Source organism: Ranitomeya imitator, chromosome 7 (genome assembly GCF_032444005.1).
Source record: "Ranitomeya imitator isolate aRanImi1 chromosome 7, aRanImi1.pri, whole genome shotgun sequence".
NCBI classification, from domain to species: Eukaryota; Metazoa; Chordata; class Amphibia; order Anura; family Dendrobatidae; genus Ranitomeya; species Ranitomeya imitator.
Genome location: NC_091288.1, coordinates 219,886,348 through 219,911,663, shown reverse-complemented (window position 1 = coordinate 219,911,663; position 25,316 = coordinate 219,886,348). Strand labels below are relative to the sequence as shown.

Sequence of the window (25,316 nt, the reverse complement as noted above, 5' to 3'; positions counted from 1 at the left end):
CTCTTGGCAGCTGGCCCCTTTACTTTCCATATAGCATATTTTTACTCATGGTAATTTTACCTTACTCTTCCATCATTTTGAGTCTATAATATGCTGGCCTCAATGTTATTATTCTGCTCTGTATTGGACAGGGCTGCAGAGCTTCATTCTCAGGATCCTAAAGTTGTGATTTGCGAGATTATTCGGAATCCCAGTGGTCGGACTCCCAAGTGATCAGCAGGTTATCTTTACACTATGCATAGAGGATAGCTTGTTTTTTTAATAAGCCTTTAAAAATCATCAGTAAATTCTCTTTCCTCACACCAATATACAGATTGTACATACCACTGCCCCACCAGAACCCAGACGCTGTATATCCCACTGACCACTAGACGATGCGTACACCATTACCTACAAGGAAGCAGCTATTGTGTATACCACCATTTACTACTGGACAATGACCTGCACAAAATACAGAATCAATATTACGACGCGGTGTTATGATAATGGCAAACTTACATTACTAATTTCCATTTTAGGGTAATTTGTTTCGGAATATCCAGAAGCAGCTGGGAATAGTGATTGAAGTGCAAACTGCCAAGACCAAGCAGGAGCAGAAGATCACAGAACATAAGGTAACTAGAACTCAACGGTGAAGTTACAGCACCAAGAAGGAAACCAAAGACATACTGATAGGGATTTTAGATTGTGAGCCCCTTCGGGGACAGCAATGATAATGTGTGCAAAATGTAAAGCGCTGCGGAATATGTTAGCGCTATATAAAAATAAAGATTATTATTATTATTGTGGAATAATGGAGATCGCAGGATGGAGACGTTACCGAGCTGCAAATTTTTACAAAAAAAATGGGAACAAAATTTTGAAAACATCTCGATTTATTCACAGCCACACACAGAAATACACGTGTCGGCATATTACTTGTAAGAAACATTTTAATTCCTTGATTCCTGAACTGGGCCCTCCCTCCATGTTTTAAGATGTACTGTCCACAGCCCTCTTTAGTGCAGTACCTATTTCTTAGTTTGTCAAGACAAGTGCTATCTAATTAACATTCTCAGGTCCGGCCTACACGTTGCCGGTACCACACTCATCTTTTTTGCTGTCTCTGGGTCCCCACAAAGCCACAGCTGTACCTTCCTGGGTTCTTGGCTCCGTACCCACTGCAGCTAGGATCTCCTTCCTTTCTGCCCTTAATTTCCACTTTTACAATCCAGTTCTCTCTTGCTATCTCTGTTTCCTTACTGCACACAAACACTGCGGCCTAACAGTTCCACTCCACTGCTTATCACACTGAGAACCTACAACTGTCGATCATTGCCATTCATTCAGACATTCGTGTACGTCGGGTCAGATCTCAGACCACAATACACGGATTGGCTGCAGCTGTCTTGACCGAAGCACAACAACTTCGGACCGATGTGCACAGACGTCTGACTGAGCCCTTGCTTAAATCTGCCTTTCCCCCATTGCAGAACTCTCTGGATCAGGTTTAACTCTCCGCTAACCAGTGTAAATCTTGCAGTGTGCCACGAAGTGACTGTCCTAGAGTGACACGACCCGATGAGTGGTCAGTCACAAAATGGCGAAACACACAACGGTACACCGGGGACACTTTAACAACGGTGGGCCCTGTCGGTAGGGAACGGGGAATGGATACCACCTGCACTCACCTGAGGATGTGCCTTGCTCTAACGTCGCTATATGGGTTCTTTCACCCTTTTGCTGAGCAGGATACCTAGTCCCTCACATGCCCTGCTCCTATCCCTAAGTAGGGAACTGGCAGGTGAGAGTACTGGTCCCACCGCTGCACTAAAACAACACAAGGTAAGGTTACAACAAACACCACGGGGAAAAGGAAACACAAAACAACACTCAGTTTATCACAGTAGAGTAAGGCACCAAATGACAGAATTCAACTGAAGCAGCACTGAACCCAGCAAGCTCCTGACTCCAACTTGGTTGGTCTCCAAAAGGACCTGTATAACCAACAGTCAGCTGATGCATCATGGTGACCTTTTGAAGGATAATGTGTGCAAAATGTAAAGCGCTGCGGAATATGTTAGCGCTATATAAAAATAAATATTATTATTATTATTATTATTATTATTAAGGATGGAGGGAGTGGTCACAAACCACATCATCAGACTTAGCAGCAATCCAATTACACCAGCGGCCACCGGGGAAAAACGGCATTAACCCCCGATAGCCTGAGAGGAAAAAAGGTTGTAATCTGAGAGGCCAGATCTACCGCAGATCCGAACATGGATCGTGACATAGTATTAGGAGAAACTCAATAACAGAACATACTAAAACGGCTGCAGAGCAATTACACAAATATATCACACTTGTGTAGGCATTAGTGCACACGTCAATATCATATAATCTTAATGCAATCTTCAGGGGTACTGTGATTCTTTACACTGGTAAAACCTGAGTATTTAAGCTGGAATAACCTGGGTGTCTTCAGTATAAAGGTACAGTGAGCTAACACATACATTGTACAACTTCATACCTAGGTTAGATCAGTGTTTCCTGCCATGTTTCTGGCTCTCCTGTTATTTCCAGGCTCACAAGCAGCAGCTCTCTGAACATATCGCTAAGGAGTTTGAGAAACTGCGCAAGTTTTTAGATGATGCACAGAAAGAACATCGCCAGCAACTGGACGCCACCTATGATCCCATCCTGAAGGAAATGGAGAAGAACATGGAGAATCTCGTAAAGAAGAAGAAACATCTTGAGAAAAACTTGGAGGAATGTCAGAAGAAGCTAGTAGCCAGCGACGTCACGATATTACAGGTCGGGGTCAGCGTCACTAAAGGTAGTGGAAACATTGCGGCATTGTTAGGATATGAATTTCAATGGTCTCTTTTCCCTTCCCGCAGGATATCGCAGAATTCATACCGCGGTAAGTCCCTGATGACACAGCGTGTCCGGTTTAATCAAAGGTCAGTATTGTGGTGGACCTGGGATACAGGCAGGAAAGACGCAGCATGGACTGAACTGCATAACCGTTACTGCAAGCAGCAGACCTAACACCCTGTAGTTAAGGAGCGGGGACTTTATAACTTTTCTGTATATTTTTTCAACAGTCATTGTAAGACGGGACAGATAGAAGAAAATATCACTGTAATGATGGAAAAACCACCGGAAGGACTGTTCAAGGGACCGTTCCAGTACTATGCCTGGAAGGATATGCTATCTATAGTGCAATCAGGTAATTTATACACCCGTCAGGACTGGATCGTACTGAAGTAAACGCTGAGATATTCTTATGCTTTCCATCAACAGAATAGTGAGTGCAGCTCTGGGGTATAATACAGGATGTAACTCAGGATCAGTAATGTAATGTATGTACACAGTGATTGCACCAGCAGAATAGTGAGTGCAGCTCTGGAGTATAATACAGGAGGTAACTCAGGATCAGTAATGTAATGTATGTACACAGTGACTGCATCAACAGAATAGTGAGTGCAGCTTTGGAGTATAATACAGGATGAAACTCAGGATCAGTAATGTAATGTATGTACACTGACTGCACCAGCAGAATAGTGAGTGCAGCTCTGGGGTATAATACAGGAGGTAACTCAGGATCAGTAATGTATGTACACAGTGACTGCACCAGCAGAATAGTGAGTGCAGCTCTGGGGTATAATACAGGAGGTAACTCAGGATCAGTAATGTATGTACACAGTGACTGCACCAGCAGAATAGTGAGTGCAGCTCTGGGGTATAATACAGGATGTAACTCAGGATCAGTAATGTAATGTATGTACACAGTGACTGCACCAGCAGAATAGTGAGTGCAGCTCTGGAGTATAATACAGGATGTAACTCAGGATCAGTAATGTAATGTATGTACACTGACTGCACCAGCAGAATAGTGAGTGCAGCTCTGGGGTATAATACAGGAGGTAACTCAGGATCAGTAATGTATGTACACAGTGACTGCACCAGCAGAATAGTGAGTGCAGCTCTGGGGTATAATACAGGAGGTAACTCAGGATCAGTAATGTATGTACACAGTGACTGCACCAGCAGAATAGTGAGTGCAGCTCTGGGGTATAATACAGGATGTAACTCAGGATCAGTAATGTAATGTATGTACACAGTGACTGCACCAGCAGAATAGTGAGTGCAGCTCTGGAGTATAATACAGGATGTAACTCAGGATCAGTAATGTAATGTATGTACACAGTGACTGCACCAGCAGAATAGTGAGCGCAGCTCTGGAGTATAATACAGGATGTAACTCAGGATCAGTAATGTAATGTATGTACACAGTGATTGCACCAGCAGAATAGTGAGTGCAGCTCTGGAGTATAATACAGGATGTAACTCAGGATCAGTAATGTATTGTATGTACACAGTGACTGCACCAGCAGAGTAGTGAGTGCAGCTCTGGGGTATAATACAGAATGTAACTCAGGATCAGTAATGTAATGTATGTACACAGTAACTGCACCAGCAGAATAGTGAGTGCAGCTCTGGAGTATAATACAGGATGTAACTCAGGATCAGTAATGTAATGTATGTACACAGTAACTGCACCAGCAGAATAGTGAGTGCAGCTCTGGGGTATAATACAGGATGTAACTCAGGATCAGTAATGTAATGTATGTACACAGTGACTGCACCAGCAGAATAGTGAGTGCAGCTCTGGAGTATAATACAGCATGTAACTCAGGATCAATAATGTAATGTATGTACACAGTGACTGCACCAGCAGAATAGTGAGTGCAGCTCTGGGTATAATACATGATGTAACTCAGGATCAGTAATGTAATGTATGTACACAGTGACTGCACCAGCAGAATAGTGAGTGCAGCTCTGGAGTATAATACAGGATGTAACTCAGGATCAGTAATGTAATGTATGTACACAGTGACTGCACCAGCAGAATAGTGAGTGCAGCTCTGGAGTATAATACAGGATGAAACTCAGGATCAGTAATGTAATGTATGTACACTGACTGCACCAGCAGAATAGTGAGTGCAGCTCTGGGGTATAATACAGGAGGTAACTCAGGATCAGTAATGTATGTACACAGTGACTGCACCAGCAGAATAGTGAGTGCAGCTCTGGGGTATAATACAGGATGTAACTCAGGATCAGTAATGTAATGTATGTACACAGTGACTGCACCAGCAGAATAGTGAGTGCAGCTCTGGGGTATAACACAGGATGTAACTCAGGATCAGTAATGTATGTACACAGTGACTGCACCAGCAGAATAGTGAGTGCAGCTCTGGAGTATAATACAGGATGTAACTCAGGATCAGTAATGTAATGTATGTACACAGTGACTGCACCAGCAGAATAGTGAGTGCAGCTCTGGGGTATAATACAGGATGTAACTTAGGATCAGTAATGTAATGTATGTACACAGTGATTGCACCAGCAGAATAGTGAGTGCAGCTCTGGGGTATAATACAGGATGTAACTCAGGATCAGTAATGTAATGTATGTACACAGTGACTGCACCAGCAGAATAGTGAGTGCAGCTCTGGGGTATAATACAGGATGTAACTCAGGATCAGTAATGTAATGTATGTATACAGTGACTGCAGCAGCAGAATAGTGAGTGCAGCTCTGGGGTATAATACCGGATGTAACTCAGGATCAATAATGTAATGTATGTACACAGTGACTGCACCAGCAGAATAGTGAGTGCAGCTCTGGGTATAATACAGGATGTAACTCAGGATCAGTAATATAATGTATGTACACAGTGACTGCACCAGCAGAATAGTGAGTGCAGCTCTGGAGTATAATACAGGATGTAACTCAGGATCAGTAATTTAATGTATGTACACAGTGACTGCACCAGCAGAATAGTGAGTGCAGCTCTGAGGTATAATACAGGATGTAACTCAGGATCAGTAATGTAATGTATGTACACAGTGACTGCACCAGCAGAATAGTGAGTGCAGCTCTGGGGTATAATACAGGAGGTAACTCAGGATCAGTAATGTAATGTATGTACACAGTGACTGCACCAGCAGAATAGTGAGTGCAGCTCGGGTATAATACAGGATGTAACTCAGGATCAGTAATGTAATGTATGTACACAGTGACTGCACCAGCAGAATAGTGAGTGCAGCTCTGGAGTATAATACAGGATGTAACTCAGGATCAGTAATGTAATGTATGTACACAATGACTGCACCAGCAGAATAGTGAGTGCAGCTCTGGAGTATAATACAGGATGTAACTCAGGATCAGTAATGTAATGTATGTACACAGTGACTGCACCAGCAGAATAGTGAGTTCAGCTCTGGAGTATAATACAGGAGGTAACTCCGGATCAGTAATGTAATGTACGTACATAGTGACTGCACCAGCAGAATAGTGAGTGCAGCTCTGGGGTATAATACAGGAGGTAACTCAGGATCAGTAATGTAATGTATGTACACAGTGACTGCACCAGCAGAATAGTGAGTGTAGCTCTGGAGTATAATACAGGAGGTAACTCAGGATCAGTAATGTAATGTATGTACATAGTGACTGCACCAGCAGAATAGTGAGTGCAGCTCTGGAGTATAATACAGGATGTAACTCAGGATCAGTAATGTAATGTATGTACACATTGTCTGCACCAGCAGAATAGTGAGTGCAGCTCTGGAATATAATACAGGATGTAACTCAGGATCAGTAATTACACAGTGACTGCACCAGCAGAATAGTGAGTGCAGCTCTGGAGTATAATACAGGATGTAACTCAGGATCAGTAATGTTATGTATGTACACAGTGACTGCACCAGCAGAATAGTGAGTGCAGCTCTGGGGTATAATACAGGAGGTAACTCAGGATCAGTAATGTATGTACACAGTGACTGCACCAGCAGAATAGTGAGTGCAGCTCTGGGGTATAATACAGGGTCAGTAATGTAACGTATAAATGGAACAGATCTGCTGAAGATTAATGTTTGTGTTTTCTGCATGATTTGTACAAGACTCTTTTAGAAACATGTAAGAATCCTGCAGGGTAGACAATAGTATCTGTTGTTTATTTGTATCATTCATTTCTGCCATTAGTAAATCTTAAGAAGACCTCTGACACAGGTTGCGAGCTTGAATATTTTAGCCAAAATATCTACTAATACCACATATATTTTTTTCACCTTTACAGGATGTAGGCAGGTCTTGCAATGTTGGTGGGGGAAACTTGTGTGGTTCGTCTTGTGGGGTGCACTCATTTAGTGCAGGCCAGCCGCCTCATCATCTAATAGTATGGGGTCATTAGGCTGTAAGATGGCGTGGTGCACTACCTGTATCTGTGTGACTTGCTCCCAGGGCCAGCGTTAGGGGCAGGCAGACTAGACAGCTGCCTAGGGCCCCCGCTCTCCCAGCCTGTGGCATGCCGCTAATAGCCCACACCACGCAGCTGTTATGGGGCCTATCCGGTGCCAGCGCCGCCCCCCACCCCGCATTCAACTGCATTGGGATTGTAGATGCCAATACAGTTGAAAACGATAATGGAGAGAAAGCGTCAGATGACGTCCCCCTCATCATTCCCCTCTGCTACTGATGCAGTGGGTGCGATGACGGCACTTCATCGCGCAGCATGCTGTGCACTGGGCAGACGGCAGTGCAGCTGCTGAGAGCTGAGACAGGAGCACAGCCGGGATCAATGGGGAACGAGGAGGAGAGGTGAGGATTGAGTTATTTTTTCTCTACTGCATTGTATTCCACAGGGGAAGGCTGCTTTATACTATTTGAGGGGGCTACATTATATTCTGTGGTGTGGAGCTGCATTATACTATATAAGGGGCTATATTTTACTGTATGGGGGCTGCATTATATTCTATGGTGGGCTGCATTATACTATATGAGGGGGCACTGCATTATATTCTATTGGGGTTACATTATATTTTGTGGGTGGCTGCATTATACTATGTGAGGGGGCTGCATTATATTTTATGGGAGAGCTGCATTACACCCTATGAGGGGGCACTGCATTATATTATATGGGGGGCTACATTACATTCTATGGGTGGTTGTATTATGCTATGTGAGGGGGCTGCATTATACTCTGAGGGGGCTACATTATATTCTATGGGGGCTGCATTATACTATGTGAGGGGGCTGCATTATATTCTATGGGAGAGCTGCATTACACCCTATGAGGGGGCACTGCATTATACTCTATGATGGGGCTACATTATATTCTATGGGTGGCTGTATTATACTATGTGAGGGGGCTGCATTATATTCTATGGGGGGCTGCATTAACTATTTGAGGGGGCTACATTATGTTCTATTTGGAGCTGCATTATACTCTGGGGGGGCTACATTATATTCTATGGGGGCTACATTATATTCTATGGGGGCTGCATTATACTATATGAGGGGGCACTGCATTATATTCTATGGGGGGCTACATTATATTCTGTGGGAGACTGCATTATACTATATGAGGCTGCATTATATTCTATGGGAGAGCTACATTACACCCTATGAGGGGGAACTGCATTATATTCTATGGGTGGCTGTATTATACTATGTGAGGGGGCTGCATTATACTCTATGATGGGGCTACATGATATTCTATGGGGGGATGCATTATACTATTTGAGGGGCTACATTATATTCTATGGGGGCTGCATTATACTATGAGGGGACACTGCTTTATATTCTATGGGTGGCTACATTATATTCCGTGGGTGACTGCATTATACTATATGAGGGGACTGCATTATATTCTATGGGAGAGTTGCATTACACCCCATGAGGGAGCACTGCATTATATTCTATGGGGGGCCACATTATATTCTGTGGGTGACTGCATTATACTACGTGAGGGGGCTGCATTATATTCTATGGGAGAGCTGCATTACACCCTATGAGGGGGCACTGCATTATACTCTATGATGGGGCTACAGTATATTCTATGGGGGGCTGCATTATATTCTATGGGTGGCTGTATTATACTATGTGAGGGGGCTGCATTATACTCTATGATGGGGCTACATTATATTCTATGGGGGCTGCATTTTACTATTTGAGGGGGCTACATTATATTCTATGAGGGGGCTGCATTATACTCTGAGGCTACATTATATTCTATGGGGGGCTGCATTATACTATTTGAGGGGGCTGCATTATATTCTATGAGGAGGCTACATATTACTATGTTACTATGATGGCGAACTCAGTCGAGGGGTTCAAGAGAGGCCTGGATGTCTTCCTGGAGCAGAACAATATTGTATCATACAATTATTAGGTTCTGTAGAAGGACGTAGATCTGGGGATTTATTATGATGGAATATAGGCTGAACTGGATGGACAAATGTCTTTTTTCGGCCTTACTAACTATGCTACTATGTTTATTATATTCTATGGGTGGGGGTTACATTATATTCTATGGTGGGGCTGCATTATACTATATGAGGGGGGCTACATTATATTCTATAGAGGCTGCATTGTACTCTGAAGAGGGTTGCATTATATTCTATGATGAGGCTACATTATATTCTATGGGGGCTACATTATATTTTATGGGGGCTGCATTATAGTATGAGGGGGCTGCATTATACTCTATGAGGGGGCTACATTATACTCTGAGGGGGCTACATTATATTCTATTGGGGCTGCATTATATTCTATGGGGGGCTACATCGTATTCTGTGGGGGGCTACATTATATTCCATGGAGGGCTGCATTACACTCTATGAGGGGGCTACATTATACTCTGAGGGGGCTACATTATATTCTATTTGGGCAGCATTATATTCTATGGGGGGCTACATCATATTCTGTGGGGGACTACATTATATTCAATGGGGGGCTGCATTATACTATATGGAACCTGTATTATACTGTATCGAGGACTATGGGGAATGCATTATACTGTATGAAGAACTATGGGGTGCATTACACTATGGGGAGTGCTGTGTACTACATGGAGGACAATGGGGGATGCATTATACTATATGGAGGACTACGAGGAGTGTATTATACTATATAGAGGACTGAGAAGTGTGTTATACTATATGAAGGACTGAGGAGTGTATTTTAACATATGGAGAACTATGAGAAGTGTATTATACTATATGGAAGACTATGGGGCACATTATATTATATGTAGGACTATGGGGTGTGCATTATATAATATGGAGGACTGTGGTGCAAATTATATTATATTATATGGAGGACTATAGGGAATGTATTACATTATATGGATGACTATGGGGAGTGTATTCTACTATATGGAGGACTATGAGGAGTGTATTATACTATATGGAGAACTATGGGGCATATTATATTATATGGAGGACTATGGGGTGAGCATTATACAATATGGAGGACTGTGGTGCAAATTATATTATATGGAGAACTATGAGGAGTGTATTATACTATATGGAGGACTATGGTGAGTGTGTTATACTATATGGAGGACTATGGATAGTGTATTATACGATATATGGTGGAATATGGGTAGTGTATTACACTATATGGTGGACTTTGGGATGTGTATTATACTATATGGAGGACTTTGGACCGTGTATTATACTATATGGAAGACAATACGGAATGTATTATACTATATGGAGGACTTTGGGGCACATTATTTTATAAGGAGGGCTATGGGATGTGCATTATACAATATGGAGGACTGTAGTGCAAATTATTTTATATGGAGGACTATGGGGTGCATTATACTATGGAGGACTATGGAGAGTGAATTATACTATATGGAGGACTATGGAGAGTGTATTATACTATATGGAAGACTATGAGGAGTGTACTATACCAGAGGTCCCCAACTCCAGTCCTCAAGGCCCACCAACAGGTCATGTTTTCAGGATTTCCTTAGTCTTGCGCAGGTAATAATTGCATCACCTGTGCAATGCAAAGGAAATCCTGAAAACATGACCTGTTGGTGGGCCTTGAGGACTGGAGTTGGGGACCTCTGTACTATACTACATGGGGGAATGTATTATACTATATGGAGGAATATGGGGAGTGTATTATACTATATGCAGGACTATGAGGAGTGTATTATACTATATGGACTTTGGGGCACATTATTTTATATGGAGGACTATGGGGTGTGCATTATACAATATGGAGGACTGTGGTGCACATTATACTATATGGAGGGCTATCGGGTGTATTATACTAAACAAGCAAAATGCTACCTGTTCATAGAGTGATTGGATTACTTATGCCAAAACAAAAATCTTTGTTCTGAACAGCACATCGCCCGGTGAAATCTGCAGAAATGCTGCTAACATGATGCTGTATGAGGACAGATTGATCTATTAGTAAGTCCCCATCATTGTTCCTCAGCCGGTGGAAAGAGTCCAGGAAACAATTTGCTTCAATATTGTTGATCACACTTGTTTAGCGACCTGAAAAATACAAACAAAATGCTTTTGTGTTAACTGTAATATGTTAGCATTGGGACACCATTTTATATATTTTTTCCCAGGGCCCAACTTTGTCTAAAACCGGCTCTGCTTGCTCCTTGTACAAGCTTTATCTGTTTGCATCTATTGAACTAAGGGAACCTCTCCCATGGTTTATCGATGTGGGAGAGGTTGTTTTAGTAGCATTTTATATCTGTGCTGCCTCCATCTTTTATCATGGAGGCCTTCTGCAATATATTGGTACTGTGACCAAGTATTGGTAAGAATTGTTGTTTTTTTGTTTCTGTCATGTTTAAAAGGTTTGTGCCAAGTTTTGACATTATCCCTTAATCATTGGATAGGGAATAATTTCTTGACCGCTGGGAACCCCGACCAATTTCAACTACAGAGCCCTGAAGAGTCTCGTCGGAGGTGGAGCGGACGCTGAGCAAGTGCACTTCTGTTTCATTCAGTCTCAGTGGAAATGCTGGATATAGCCAGATCCTTTAGTCTTAGGCATGAAGCGTACAACTTATGCTTTTTAGGAGACAGATCCTGGATAAAGTCAGAAATATTATCATCTATATGTTTCAAGTAATCTTCAAGCTCTTCCATGTTATCTTATTCCATAGTTGCCTCACCTCTGACGCTAGATCCCGAGACAGCTCACCGCAATCTCCTGTTGTCTGATGACTTGACCAGGCTTTCCTACAAGCCCAACGTCTTTAGGAGGGTTGTGGACAGGTGAGATGGGAACGACTGTGTCCATGTTTTAGAAGTGAGAAGCCTCAATCCAAAGTTTCAGCTAAATGTTACCAGAAGTTTACACAGTGCAAATTACATCATCAAAAGTTGCATAAAAAGCAATCAAAAGATACCTGATACAAATAACATGTCCACAAGATGCTGGACAGTTGTATTAAATGCATAATCTTCAACCTCCATGGTATAATCTGCCTGACAGCACAAGGAAAGAAATTCCCGCCTCCGCAAAAGGTAAAGATATTAAAACATGACTTTTAATAGCGTCATTAAACGTAAAAAAATAAAATAAAAAGCGGGGAAGGGGAAAACAGGGGAAGGACAGGTCTACACGTTTCAGGCTCACAAGCTGGAATTTCGTTCCTTGTGCTGTTCCTGCCCAGAATTTGGTCAAATGTACGTTTATTAGAAAATCTAAAATAACACCTTAAGAAAACCTCAGTGCACAAAGTAAGTGATGAACATACAGATAATTTCAAAATATTTTGGTAAACCATATCTTGAGACGGTTACATGTCCTTCAATAAAGAGCCGATATCTTTGTCTCCTCTTATATGCACCAAAATATAAGTGGAAGGGATTAAAGGGTAACAAGAGGGACAAGTGGGCTAGATAGGCTCTATAGGAGATATCCCAGGTACTACCACACACGGCCTAGGATGCCCAACGTGTCCACTGAAACATCCATGCCTATGCATCAGAACGACAAGTAATATCTGCCCTTATCTATCACATGTCACCCAGCGTCCCTTCCCCACTTATAGCCTAGTTGTTTGTCTAGTCTAGGCTCCCTGTAGACATATCAGCAGAGGGCCTGCAGGGTAAGTGAGGGCCGGCCACCGTGGAGCGGGGACGCCAAATATATTTAGCATGCCAACCTCCGTTGGTAGGCATGGATGTTTCAGTGGACACGTAGGGCATCCTAGGCCATGTGTGGCAGTACCTGGGATATCTCCTATAGAGCCAATCTAGCCCACTTGTCCCTCTTGTTACCCTTTAATTCCTCCACTTATATTTTGGTGCATATAGGAGACAAAGATATCGGCTCTTTATTGGAGTACATGTGACCATCTCAAGATATGGTTTAGCAAAATATTTTGAAATTATCTGTATGTTCATCACTTACTTTGTGCACTGAGGTTTTCTTTAGGTGTTATTTTAGACTAGATGATGGCCCAATTCTAACGCATCGGGTATTCTAGAATGCACAGCCACGTAGTATATAACACAGCCCACGTAGTATATAGCATAGCCACGTAGTATATTGCACAGTCCACGCAGTATATAACACAGCCACGTAGTATATAGCACAAGCCACGAAGTATATAGCACAGCCCAAGCAGTACATAACACAGCCACGTAGTATATAGCACAGGCACGTAGCATATAGCAGTGCCACGTAGTATATTGCACAGCCCACATAGTATATAGCACAGCCATGTAGTATGTTGCACACCCCATGCAGTATATAACACAGCCCATGCAGTATATAACACAGCCATGTAGTATATAGCACAGGCACACAGTATATTGCACAGCCCACGTAGTATATAGCACAGCCACGTAGTATATAGCACAGCCACGTAGTATATAACACAGCCCAAGTAGTATATAGCACAGCCCACGCAGTATACAACACAGCCACATACTATATTGCACAGCCACGTAGTATATAGCACACCCCTCGTAGATTGCACAGCCCACGTAGTATATAGCACAGCCCACACAGTTATATAACAGTCATGTACTATATTGCACAGGCACGTATATAACACAGGCCACGCAGTACATAACACAGCCCACGTAGTATATAGCAATGTGGGCACCATATCCCTGTTAAAAAAAAAAAAAAAACTATTAAAATAAAAAATAGTTATATACTCACCATCCGTCGGCCCCCGGATCCAGCCGAGGCCTTTACCGATGCTCCTCACGACGCTCCGTTCCCAGTAATGCCTTTCGGCAATAACCCGTGATCATCGTCATCATCTCGCAAGACCGCTACGTGATCTCGAGTCATTGCCGCAATGCATTCTTGGGACCGGAGCGCAAGAAGCTGCGGCGGAATTCAGAAGGTGAGAATATAATGTTGCTTTTTTAAAATTATTTTTAACATTCTATGTTTTTACTATTGATGCTGCATAGGCAGCATCAATAGTAAAAAGTGAAGCGGTGTTTAACTCCCGCCCCAATCAGCGACCCAGGATTTCCGATACGGAAGTTACAGACAGACGGACGGAAGTACCCCTTAGGCAATTATAATAATCTTTATTTATATAGCGCCAACATATTCCGCAGCGCTTTACAGTTTAACAGTTTCAAACACAAAAGTCATAAGTAACAACGTTAACAATACAATAATTAAAGCAAAATAAGCCGCCCCTGCTGGTGAGAGCTTACAATCTACAATGAGGTGGGGGAGATACAAAGTACAGGTGTGTATTTACAATGATGTATTTACAATCATGGTCCAGCCATCTTCAGGGGTTGGGGAATAGATGGGGATAGTGAATGGGAAACACACACACAAACATAACATAACTTTGATTAGTGAACGTGATAGGCCGCTCTGAACAAATGTGTTTTGAGCGAGCGCCTAAAACTATGCAAATTATGGATGGTCCTAATATCTTGGGGTAGAGCATTCCAGAGGATTGGCGCAGCACGGGAGAAGTCTTGGAGTCGGGAGTGGGAGGTACGGATTAGTGCAGAGGTTAGCCGAAAGTCATTTGCAGAGCGCAGTGGTCTGTTAGGCTGATAGACAGAAATGAGGGAGGAGATGTAAGGGGGTGCCGCACTGTGGAGAGCTTTGTGGGTGAGAACAAGTACTTTGAATTGTATCCTGTAATGAATGGGCAGCCAGTGTAACGACTGGCGAAGAGCGGACGCGTCCGAGTAACGATTAGCCAGATGGACGACCCTGGCTGCTGCATTAAGGATGGACTGGAGAGGGGAAAGTCGAGTGAGGGGGAGGCCAATTAATAGAGCGTTACAGTAGTCCAGGCGGGAGTGGATCAGGGCGACCGTGAGGGTTTTAGCTGTCTCCATGGTGAGAAAAGGGCGGATTCTAGAGATGTTCTTTAGGTGTAAGCGGCACGAGCGGGCAAGAGATTGTATATGGGAGGTGAAGGAGAGATCGGAGTCAAACATAACACCCAGACAGCGCGCCTGCTGCCGGGGTGTTATTACGGTGCCACCCACGGGGAGGGAAATGTCAGATTTAGGGAGGTTAGTAGATGGTGGGAGCAGAAGAAGTTCAGTTTTGGAGAGGTTGAGTTTCAGATAGAGAGCGGACATGATGTTGGAGACTGCGGACAGACAGTCAGTGGCGTTCTGTAGTACAGCGGGGGTAAGGTCAGGGGATGACGTATATAGTTGTGTGTCGTCGGCATAAAGATGGTACTGAAAGCCAAATCTGCTGATGGTCTGTCCAATTGGGGCCGTGTAGAGAGAGAACAGAAGGGGGCCAAGGACTGAGCCCTGAGGTACCCCAACAGTGAGAGGAAGAGGAGATGAAGTGGAGCCAGAGAACAGAACACTGAAGGAGCGGTCAGAAAGATAGGAGGAGAACCAGGAGAGAGCAGTGTCCTTAATGCCTAGTGACTGGAGCCTAGAGAGCAGGAGGGGGTGGTCAACAGTGTCAAAAGCTGCAGAAAGGTCGAGAAGAATGAGCAGAGAGTAGTCACCATTACGTTTTGCTGTCAGAAGGTCATTGGTCACTTTGATGAGTGCAGTTTCTGTCGAATGTAGGGGGCGGAAACCGGACTGTGAAGGGTCTAGGAGGGAGTGAGTGGAGAGGTAACGGGTAAGGCGGGAGTATATCAGGCGCTCCAAGAGTTTAGAGATGAAGGGGAGATTGGAGACCGGTCTGTAGTTGTTTGTGCAGGATGGGTCGAGGGTGGGTTTCTTTAGTAATGGAGTAATGATAGAGTGTTTGAAGGAGGAGGGGAAAATGCCAGAGGAGAGGGAGAGATTAAAGATTGTAGTTAGGTGACTTGTGACAACTGGAGAGAGAGACTGGAGGAGATGTCAGGGAATGGGGTCGGTAGTGCATGTAGTCGGACGAGAAGAGGAGAGGAGCCTGGAGACTTCTTCTTCTGTGATGGGATCGAATGTGGAGAGTGAGCCAGGGGCAATGAGGGGAGGGATGGGAGTCATTGAACTTAGTTGTTGGGAGCGGATTTCCTGACGGATATTGTCTATTTTCTCTATACAGTGGGAGGCCAGGTCACCAGCACAAATATCTGTGATAGGGGCTTGTGCTTTTGGCCTAAGGAGGGAGTGAAAGGTGTCAAAAAGTTTCTTGGGGTTGTTGGATAGTGAGGAGATCAGAGTGGTAAAGTAGGTCTGTTTAGCGAAGTGAAGGGCAAAGTTATAGGTCCTTAACATAAATTTGAAGTGTATGAAGTCTTCTGGTGTGCGTGTTTTCCTCCATAAGCGTTCAGCACACCTAGAGGATCGCTGGAGAAATCGGGTTTGCGATGTGAGCCAGGGCTGTTTTATTCTGTGTTTGGAGGTCCTGAGGGTGAGGGGAGCTACTTGGTCAAGGGTGCTTCTAAGAGTGTCATTGAAGTGATGTACCGCCAGATCAGGACAGGAAAAGGAAGATATTGGGGACAATGATGAGCGTAGGGAGTCTGAAAGTGTAAGAGGGTTAATGGCTTGTAGATTTCTGACTGAATGGTGTGTAGGAGGGTGCTGGGGTGAGCGAGGATATGTGAGTGTGAAGGAGAGAATGTTGTGGTCAGAGAGGGGAAGCGGTGAGTTATCCATGTAGGAGATTGAGCAGAGCCGGGCAAAAACCAGGTCCAGGGTGTTACCGTCTTTGTGTGTTTCAGAGGTTGAGAGCTGTGAGAGGTCGAGAGAAGTGGTTAGTGACAGAAGCTGGGATGCAGATGTGGAAGTGGGGCTGTTAATGGGGATGTTGAAGTCTCCCAGGATAAGGGTTGGTAGTTCTGAGGACATGAAGTGCGGCAGCCAGGCAGAGAAATGGTCCAGGAAGCGGGTGGGTGAGCCTGGGGGCCGGTATATGACCGCTACTCTGAGGGAGAGGGGGCGAAAGAGCCTGATGGTGTGGACCTCAAAGGAAGGGAATGAGAGTGATGGAACTGAGGGGATGACCTGGAAAGTGCATTGTGGGGACAGGAGTATGCCAACTCCACCACCAGGTCTGTTTGTTGGTCTCGGGGAATGGGAGAATTGTAAGCCACCATGGGTAATGGCAGCAGGAGAGACAGTGTCAGAATCCTGAATCCAGGTTTCCGTGAGGGCCAGCAGATTCAGAGAGTTTTTCAGAAAGTAATTGTGTAGGAAAGGAAGCTTGTTACATACAGACCGTGGATTCCAAAGGGCACAATTAAAAGAAGGAGGGGATGAAGGAGTGCAATTAATATTAGTAAGATTATTAAGGTTTCGATGTGAGGTAGGGTAGGGGTTGAGGTTGGTGGATGGTGGACCGGGGTTTGGGGAGATGTCTCCTGATATCAGCAGGAGTAGGAAGATAAAAAGCAAGTAGTTTTTGGGATTGTATGAAGTTTTTTTATGCAGTCTGTTTGGGTAAGATGGACTGAGGTTTTTCAGGAAGGTGAGAAGTGCATGGGAGCTGTACATGGGAGAGGGAAGGAGAGAGGAGCTGATGTATATGAGTCGTGATGGAGGGGGGATTGGGCGGTGGATGTGGATTGCAAGGGAGCATAGGAGGATAGGAATAATGCACATGGATAGAAGGGAGTGCAGAGTGTGGGTTACCTGACTCCTGCCCTGACTAACTGCCATGGAATAACTGCGGTGTTACGACGCTTATCTTCTGTGACGCTTTGCTTATGGGACGCTAGCAATTATATACATTTTATAATAAACGTACATTTTAATGGTTATATGTTCACACCTATAGTCCCTTATTATTATTTATACCTTCCCAGTACATATGATCTCCTAACTTGTGGTCTGGTCTTATTTTGCATATGTCCTGAGCACTTTGGAACGTCCTTGTCCTGGATTACCTTGCTCTGTATAACAAAGTTAAAACCACCTTTTACTATACATGGGGTTGTTGGGGTCATTCATGCTCCTCACAAAGATGCCTTGTGGCTGCTATGAGAATATGTGGAAACGCTTACTACATTACACATCTGCCACGTAATCAATTAACTTATTACCGCTTTAGAAATCCTAAGAGTAACTTCTCTTCCACTTGTATAATTAAATAATCCAAAAACCGCAACTAAATGTAAATTAGCTGATATTTGATTTTACATCTGATATTTGCAACAGTGGGACTGATATTCCACAAGTATGGTACTCCAACCATAGCATGGCTTTCCATGCGACTGGGTTCACTGTGTAGGAACGCTGCTCATATCGGAATGAAATCATTACTTTGACTATTGAGGGTGGACATATATATGGAAAATTTAACAAGAAATAACAAACCTTCAGGTGATTAAACTAGTCATCATTTTAGGTTTCCTCTAGCCCAAAGAGGTTCTCTAATGTAGATTTAGCTTTGACCAGCGAAGGATTCAATAATGGCCGCCACTACTGGGAAGTCGACATAGATGGGAAGAAGGACTGGGACATCGGTTTAATGAAGGAGACGTTGAATAGGAAGGATACAGATCACATTTTTCTACTTGATCTCTGGGGGGTGTCTTACAACAGCCAACTTGGCCTTCAGTTATTGAGTGAGACGATTACAGTTCTGGGCATTTATGAGTCACCGAGGAGAGTTGGAGTTTACCTGGATTACGATGGCGGTCAGATCTCCTTCTATGATGTGCAGAAGAAAACTCATCTCTGCAGCTTCTCCGCGACCTTCACTGGGAGACTTTATCCATACCTTGGAAGCAGCAAAGCTGAAGATGCCCAGATGAACATGGTCCACATTCGACTGTGATCAGATGCTTGTCGTAACCGAAAATGGAATATGCGATGTATAGTAGAACTTACAATGTCCGAAAAGTCGCCTGTAACATTTTCTGCTCCCCCATAAACAGAAATCATGCACAATGTGACACTGCAATCACCAATAAATGATCCATTCGGGTTAAGCCAATAAAGCTTAATCACTGTGTTCCAAGAAGTTATATTTTAGTAGACTTTGGGGAAAAATTACTTAGATGAGCAATTTTCTTCAAACCAGTCCAAAACAAAAAAAGTCCACCAGTGTAAATTCAGATAGCTATCTCTTTATAGGACTTATACAGAACCAACAGTAGTTAGGCTACTTTCACACTTGCGTTTTTCAGCTTCCGTTGCAATCCGTTGATTTTTGAGAATGCAGGATCCTGCAAAAAAAATTTGCAGGGTATTAGCGACGGATTGTGACGGATGGCCATCCGTTTCATCCGTCGTGCACTGGATACGTCGGAAAATATCATAGTAACGTTTTTTCTGCACGTCGTCGGCGATAATGGAAGCCTATGGACGCAGGATCCGTCGCTGACCGTCACACACTGAAATCCAGCAACGGATTCCCGAAATGATTTTCAAATCTCTCTCGCTCTCGGAACTTGTGTACGACGCATCCGTCATTACACTGGATGCGTCGCACACGTTTTTCACCTTTTTTCGTGACGTCCGTCAATACGTCATTTTGCTGCACACCAACAGACAGCAGAAAACGCAAGTGTGAAAGTGGCCTTAGTGGGCCCGATGACGTTACGATCTGCACACCTGCTGCGACGCATCTACAATTACCAGATGTTGTGCACCTGTCCAGTTCGATACAATGGACACCATTTGTTGGGGGAGCGTTGGTAGGCCCTCATACACAATAGACTGACAGGCAATCTAGAATATATCGGTAGATTTGGATAATTTCGTCCTTAGTGCCCTTATACACATTGGATTATAGTTGATGGAAAATTTGCGTTTTCCACTAAAACGACAAAAATTTGGATAAACATTTAAGTCCACTGACCACAGATTAGCATTGCTTGGAATTAAATCATCATTTTATTAATAATAATAATCTCTGTCTTTATATAGCGCCAACATATTCCACATCGCTTTACAGACATTATCATTGCTGTCCCCGATGGGGCTCACAATCTAAATTCCCTATCAGTATGTCTTTGGATTGTGGGAGGAAACCGGAGAACCCGGAAGAAACCCACGCAAACACGGGGAGAACATTTTCAAGTGTTAATTTCTTCCTACATGACGTACAAAGACCTTTGTGCCGATGCTCCTGTCTTTGGATGGCCATTATAAGAGGCCGTGATTTTTACTATATACTGCAATACAATTCTGTTGCAGTATATAGTACGAGCGATAGGTCAATATTAACTATTACATAATGGATAAACTTTGCAACCTAATACAGCATCTGTCTCAAATAGGTCAACCTTGTAGATTGTGAGCCCTCGCGGGCAGGGTCCTCTCTCCTCCTGTATCTTCACCCATCCCTTGTAGATTGTGAGCCCTCGCGGGCAGGGTCCTCTCTCCTCCTGTATCCTCACCCATCCCTTGTAGATTGTGAGCCCTCGCGGGCAGGGTCCTCTCTCCTCCTGTACCAGTTGTGACTTGTATTGTTCAAGATTATTGTACTTGTTTTTATTATGTATACCCCTCCTCACATGTAAAGCGCCATGGAATAAATGGCGCTATAATAATAAATAATAATAACTAAGAGCCATCAGTGATATAGCATTACAGGAACACACTTGCTGCTGTCCGGATAACTCACTTTGCTTGTCTTTGTACGGTGACTTGTACAGAGCGCCACTTTGTGGTGGATTAGTGACAATTTTTAAACCTGCAAACCTTCATGCGGTTAGTTCCCCTCGATGCACTTCCTGGAATCTACACCTCTTCTGAACTAACGTAAATGTTCCCTGAAGCTTACAAACAGCTTTCTTGCAGGTTCACCCATGTAAAAAAAAAAAAAAACTGGCAAAGAAAAATGATCATGTATAACACATACTGTGTTTTGCATGATATAAATCACAGGGCCAACTCGTAACATGCATGTTTAATAGGCCCAAAAAGACCAAAGTTCACATCTATGATTTCCAGGTGATGAAATTGTCCTTTTGCCATGTATTGCGAGTTCCTTTTAATCCATTCCTCAATAGCTTAACTTTAACGACTTCTTACCAAGGCCAAAAAGAAAAAGGAGCTGAGTTTGTCAAGCTTGATCCGAATAGGTTAAAATTATCGATTTATTTTAAACATAGAAAATCCATAGAAGAGCGTTGAGTGGATACTAATCATCAACATGTTTTAAACGTTATGTATATGTTCTTAATCATATTGTAGTTCCAATTTTCCTTTTTGCATTCTCATTTTTACGTCTCTTCTTCCAAGAGCCATAACTTCTTTATTTTTCCTTACCAGCACCTGTTTGAGAGATAGTATTTTGAGGGACAAGTTATAGTTTTCAATGACACCATTCATTTTAACATATCATGTATTTATAAAAGGGGAAAAATTCCAAGTTCAGCAAAAAAAGAAAAGAATTTTATTTTTGCAGCGTTTATGGCGAGAAACTCAGTCACTGAGGAATCTGAGAGCAGATGGTCTAGCTCGATTGTCCTGCTTCCAAAACCCGATGGCGAGTGGAAATTCTGTAACGATTTTAGGAAGCTGAATGAAGCCTTCAAATTCGATGCATACCAAATGACGATTGTCGATGAGCCGATCAAGAGACTTGGGTAGGCAAGGTATATAACCACCTTGGATTTAAGGAAGGGATATTGGCAAATCCCTATGTCACAATATGCCAAGGAGAAGACTACTTTTCTACGCCCGACAGATGCTTCCAACACGTCCAGATGCCGTTTGGACTGCAGAGAGCCCCGGCCACCTTCCATGGGGCAATGAACCGGATTCTTGCACCCCATAAGAATTATGGCGCTGCATACCTGGATATTGTAGTCTTAAACCCAGGTTGGGGAAGTCATCTGAAAAAGGTCCAGGTGGTGTTTGATGCTCTTAGGATGGCTGGCTTTTCCATACCGCCCCAAAAAAATGTGCCATGGGGAAAGAAGAGGCCAAATACCTAGGATATGCAGTAGGTAGAGGCGAGATCAAACCCCAGCTTAGTAAAGTTGACGAAATTCAAAACTGGCAGGCACCGCTCTCAAGGAAGCAAATTGGAGCCTTTCTAGGAATAATGAGGTTCTACTGGAGATTCATCCCAAACTTTGCCATGATGGCCACACCCCTGCCTGAACCCCCTTAAGGGGATGAAATCGGCTATGGTCAAATGGACTGCGGAGGCGAAGATGGCCTTTCAAGAGCTTAAAGTAGCTCCGTGTAAGCAGCCGATCCTGGTTTTCCCTGAATTTAAGAAGGAATTTGAACTCCAGAGGTTTCAGAAGGCGGTTTAGGAGCAGTCTTTTCTCAGGAGATACATGGGAAGGGGCACTCCATTCTGTACTTGAGTAAGAAGTTGTCAGCATGTGAAAAGAATTATAAAGGAATGCTTGGCCATAAAATGGGCAGTGAACGCATTACAGTACTATCTGGTAGGGTGAAAATTTATATCATTATCCGACCATGCCCCACTCAGGTGGATGAGGGAAAAATGCTTGAGTTACCTGCTGGTTTACAGCCCTGCAGGATTTCAGCTTCCATGTTGAACACAGAGTCGGGAAGCTACATGGTAATGCCGATGCTCTCTCAAGAATCCCGTGTCTAGTAGTAGAAGGTGCCAAACCCCATGGCTGTAGGCAGAGGGGGGAGGTATGTAAGGTGGCTACCGGACACATAGTTGATTGGAGGTATGTATCACAGAGGTGGTTGTCATTGGTTTTGTAAACCTGCAGTATTTAGCTAGTGCACATAGTACTAAGAGGCCTTTTTGGTGGATCTGGGCCAGGGTTTACGTGCAGCCTTAGAAATGGGTGGGTCTGGCTGACAACACACACCCCACCTCTAGTTAATCATCTGTAGTTCAGATGTTAAAATGGCTTCTGCTGGATACATGGTCTGTGTGTATAGAGGAAGATGGCCTCCTGTGTCATCTCCAGACTGAACCAGCATACTGGATGCGATCCAGCCTGTGTGACCATGACTGGCTCTAAAGAGACTTTGTCAAGAACTGTTTATATTGTTTTGCCTGCACTCAGAGGCCATTTGTTTCTCCTTTGCTTGGAGCTCGTTTATGAAGCACCAATAAACCAGCATGGACATTTTTTTAAATCAGATCTTTTTTATTGGTAAGAAAATATACAATATTAAAAGTCATCCATTCAATAATATGTTTATGGTTACATAACAGTCCATCACAGTATTGTTATCAAGTAAATTTAAACACTGTCCAGATATATAAACATCTCTATTTCTTTTTTATGGTTTATTATAAAAATAGGAATCAATAGCTCTCCCATCCCCCACCTCCCAGATAACAAACTACGGTAATTGTTGATATTGTTCAACAATTTTGGTTCTGAAGTCCTCAGACAGTTCTTTTCTCCTCTTTCTGTTCTCCATGCTTAGTGTGGCACACACAGACACACAAAGCAAAGATTTCTGGTTTCAGGTGTGATTTCCACATTGCCCACACCTGTTACTTGCCAGAGGTGAGTTTGAACAAGCATCATATGCTTGAAACAAAGTTGTTTACCCACAATTTTGGAAAGGTGCCATCAATTTTGCCTGGCCCATTGTTTGAGGTATGTATGAAATTATTCCCAATTTGCCTTTTTTGTTTGTCCAATACAAAGGAAATAAACATGTGTAGACCTGTAACATTTTTGCTTACTATTTTTCAAGTTTATTGTTTTATTCTTACCATTTTGGGGCACATTCAACATTTTGACTGCTTTATAGTATTTGCTAGGGGAGATTCGGAAACCAAAAAACAGCAATTCTGGTGTTTACTTTATTTTCTCTTTATGGCGTTTAAATTACAGGTTATATAATTTTATACTTTGATATATTATAATTTTATGGCCTAAGTGGTACCAAATATGGTTATTTTTAATTTTAAAGAATAAGGGAAAGGGGTAATTAAAATTTGTATGTTTTTTTTATACTCTTTTCTGAATTTGTCTGCTCATTTGTTCTATATTCTGCAATACAACAGCTACAAGCATGGTCTCCAAAGTATCAACATCATGGCAGCTCAACTCCCGACAATCACCTAGTGGAGTTGCGGAAAGAGATAATGGGTGACCAAAATGGATCCAAGATTGACAGCAGCACTTACAGCAGCATTCCAAACTAACGCCTATACAAAAAAAGCTAATCTCCATTACCTCATTCTGTACAATGACCTCGGCACAGGTGACCGAGCATGCCCACAATGCTTCTTCATGGAAGTTAATGAACATCTTCAGGTCCATTGTCTCCTATGTGCCTGCATATATCTAAACAGCGGTAACAGCTGAGGCAAGATGGCTGCTCTCATAATCATGTAGAGAAAACAATTATAACAAAAAATCTACAATTGGAAAATAAAACAGATTAGGGTAAAAATAAAATAGAGAAAAAATTTGATGGACCTGGTCCGGCACATCGCCTCATCCTTCCCTACCTCATCGCCTCACCCGTCACTACCTCATCATCGCCTCACCCGTCACTACCTCATCATCGCCTCACCTGTCACTACCTCATCATCGCCTCACCCGTCACTACCTCATCACCTCACCCGTCCCTACCTCATCATCGCCTCAGCCGTCCCTACCTCATCGCCTCAGCCGTCTTTACCTCATCATCGTCTCAGCCGTCTTTACCTCATCATCGCCTCAGCCGTCTTTACCTCATCGTCGCCTCAGCCGTCTTTACCTCATCATCGCCTCAGCCGTCTTTATCTCATCATCGTCTCAGCCGTATTTACCTCATCATCGCCTCAGCCGCCTTTACCTCAGCATCGTCTCAGCCGTCTTTACCTCATCATCGTCTCAGCCGTCTTTACCTCATCATCGTCTCAGCCGTATTTACCTCATCATCGCCTCAGCCGCCTTTACCTCAGCATCGTCTCAGCCGTCTTTACCTCAGCATCGTCTCAGCCGTCTTTACCTCATCATCGTCTCAGGCGTCTTTACCTCATCATCGCCTCAGCCGCCTTTACCTCAGCATCGTCTCAGCCGTCTTTACCTCATCATCGTCTCAGCCGTCTTTACCTCATCGTCTCAGCCGTCTTTACCTCAGCGTCGTCTCAGCCGTCTTTACCTCATCGTTGCCTCAGCCGTATTTACCTCATCGTCGCCTCAGCCGCCTTTACCTCAGCGTCGTCTCAGCCTTCTTTACCTC

The 25,316-nt window shown here is 43.4% G+C and overlaps 1 protein-coding gene across 1 annotated transcript in view; it reads left to right on the top strand.

Annotated features, from left to right (window-relative positions):
* Window positions 1–19,177, top strand: part of LOC138646207 (zinc-binding protein A33-like) — a 30,203-nt gene extending 11,026 nt beyond the window's left edge. The window contains exons 3-8 of the mRNA XM_069735670.1: window positions 519–614; window positions 2,566–2,796; window positions 2,883–2,905; window positions 3,090–3,214; window positions 11,984–12,095; window positions 18,588–19,177. Of these exons, the coding sequence (XP_069591771.1) occupies window positions 519–614; window positions 2,566–2,796; window positions 2,883–2,905; window positions 3,090–3,214; window positions 11,984–12,095; window positions 18,588–19,008 (1,008 nt within the window). The 3' untranslated portion in view covers window positions 19,009–19,177. The remainder of the gene's footprint in view (window positions 1–518; window positions 615–2,565; window positions 2,797–2,882; window positions 2,906–3,089; window positions 3,215–11,983; window positions 12,096–18,587) is intronic.
* The last annotated feature ends 6,139 nt before the right edge of the window (window positions 19,178–25,316 follow it).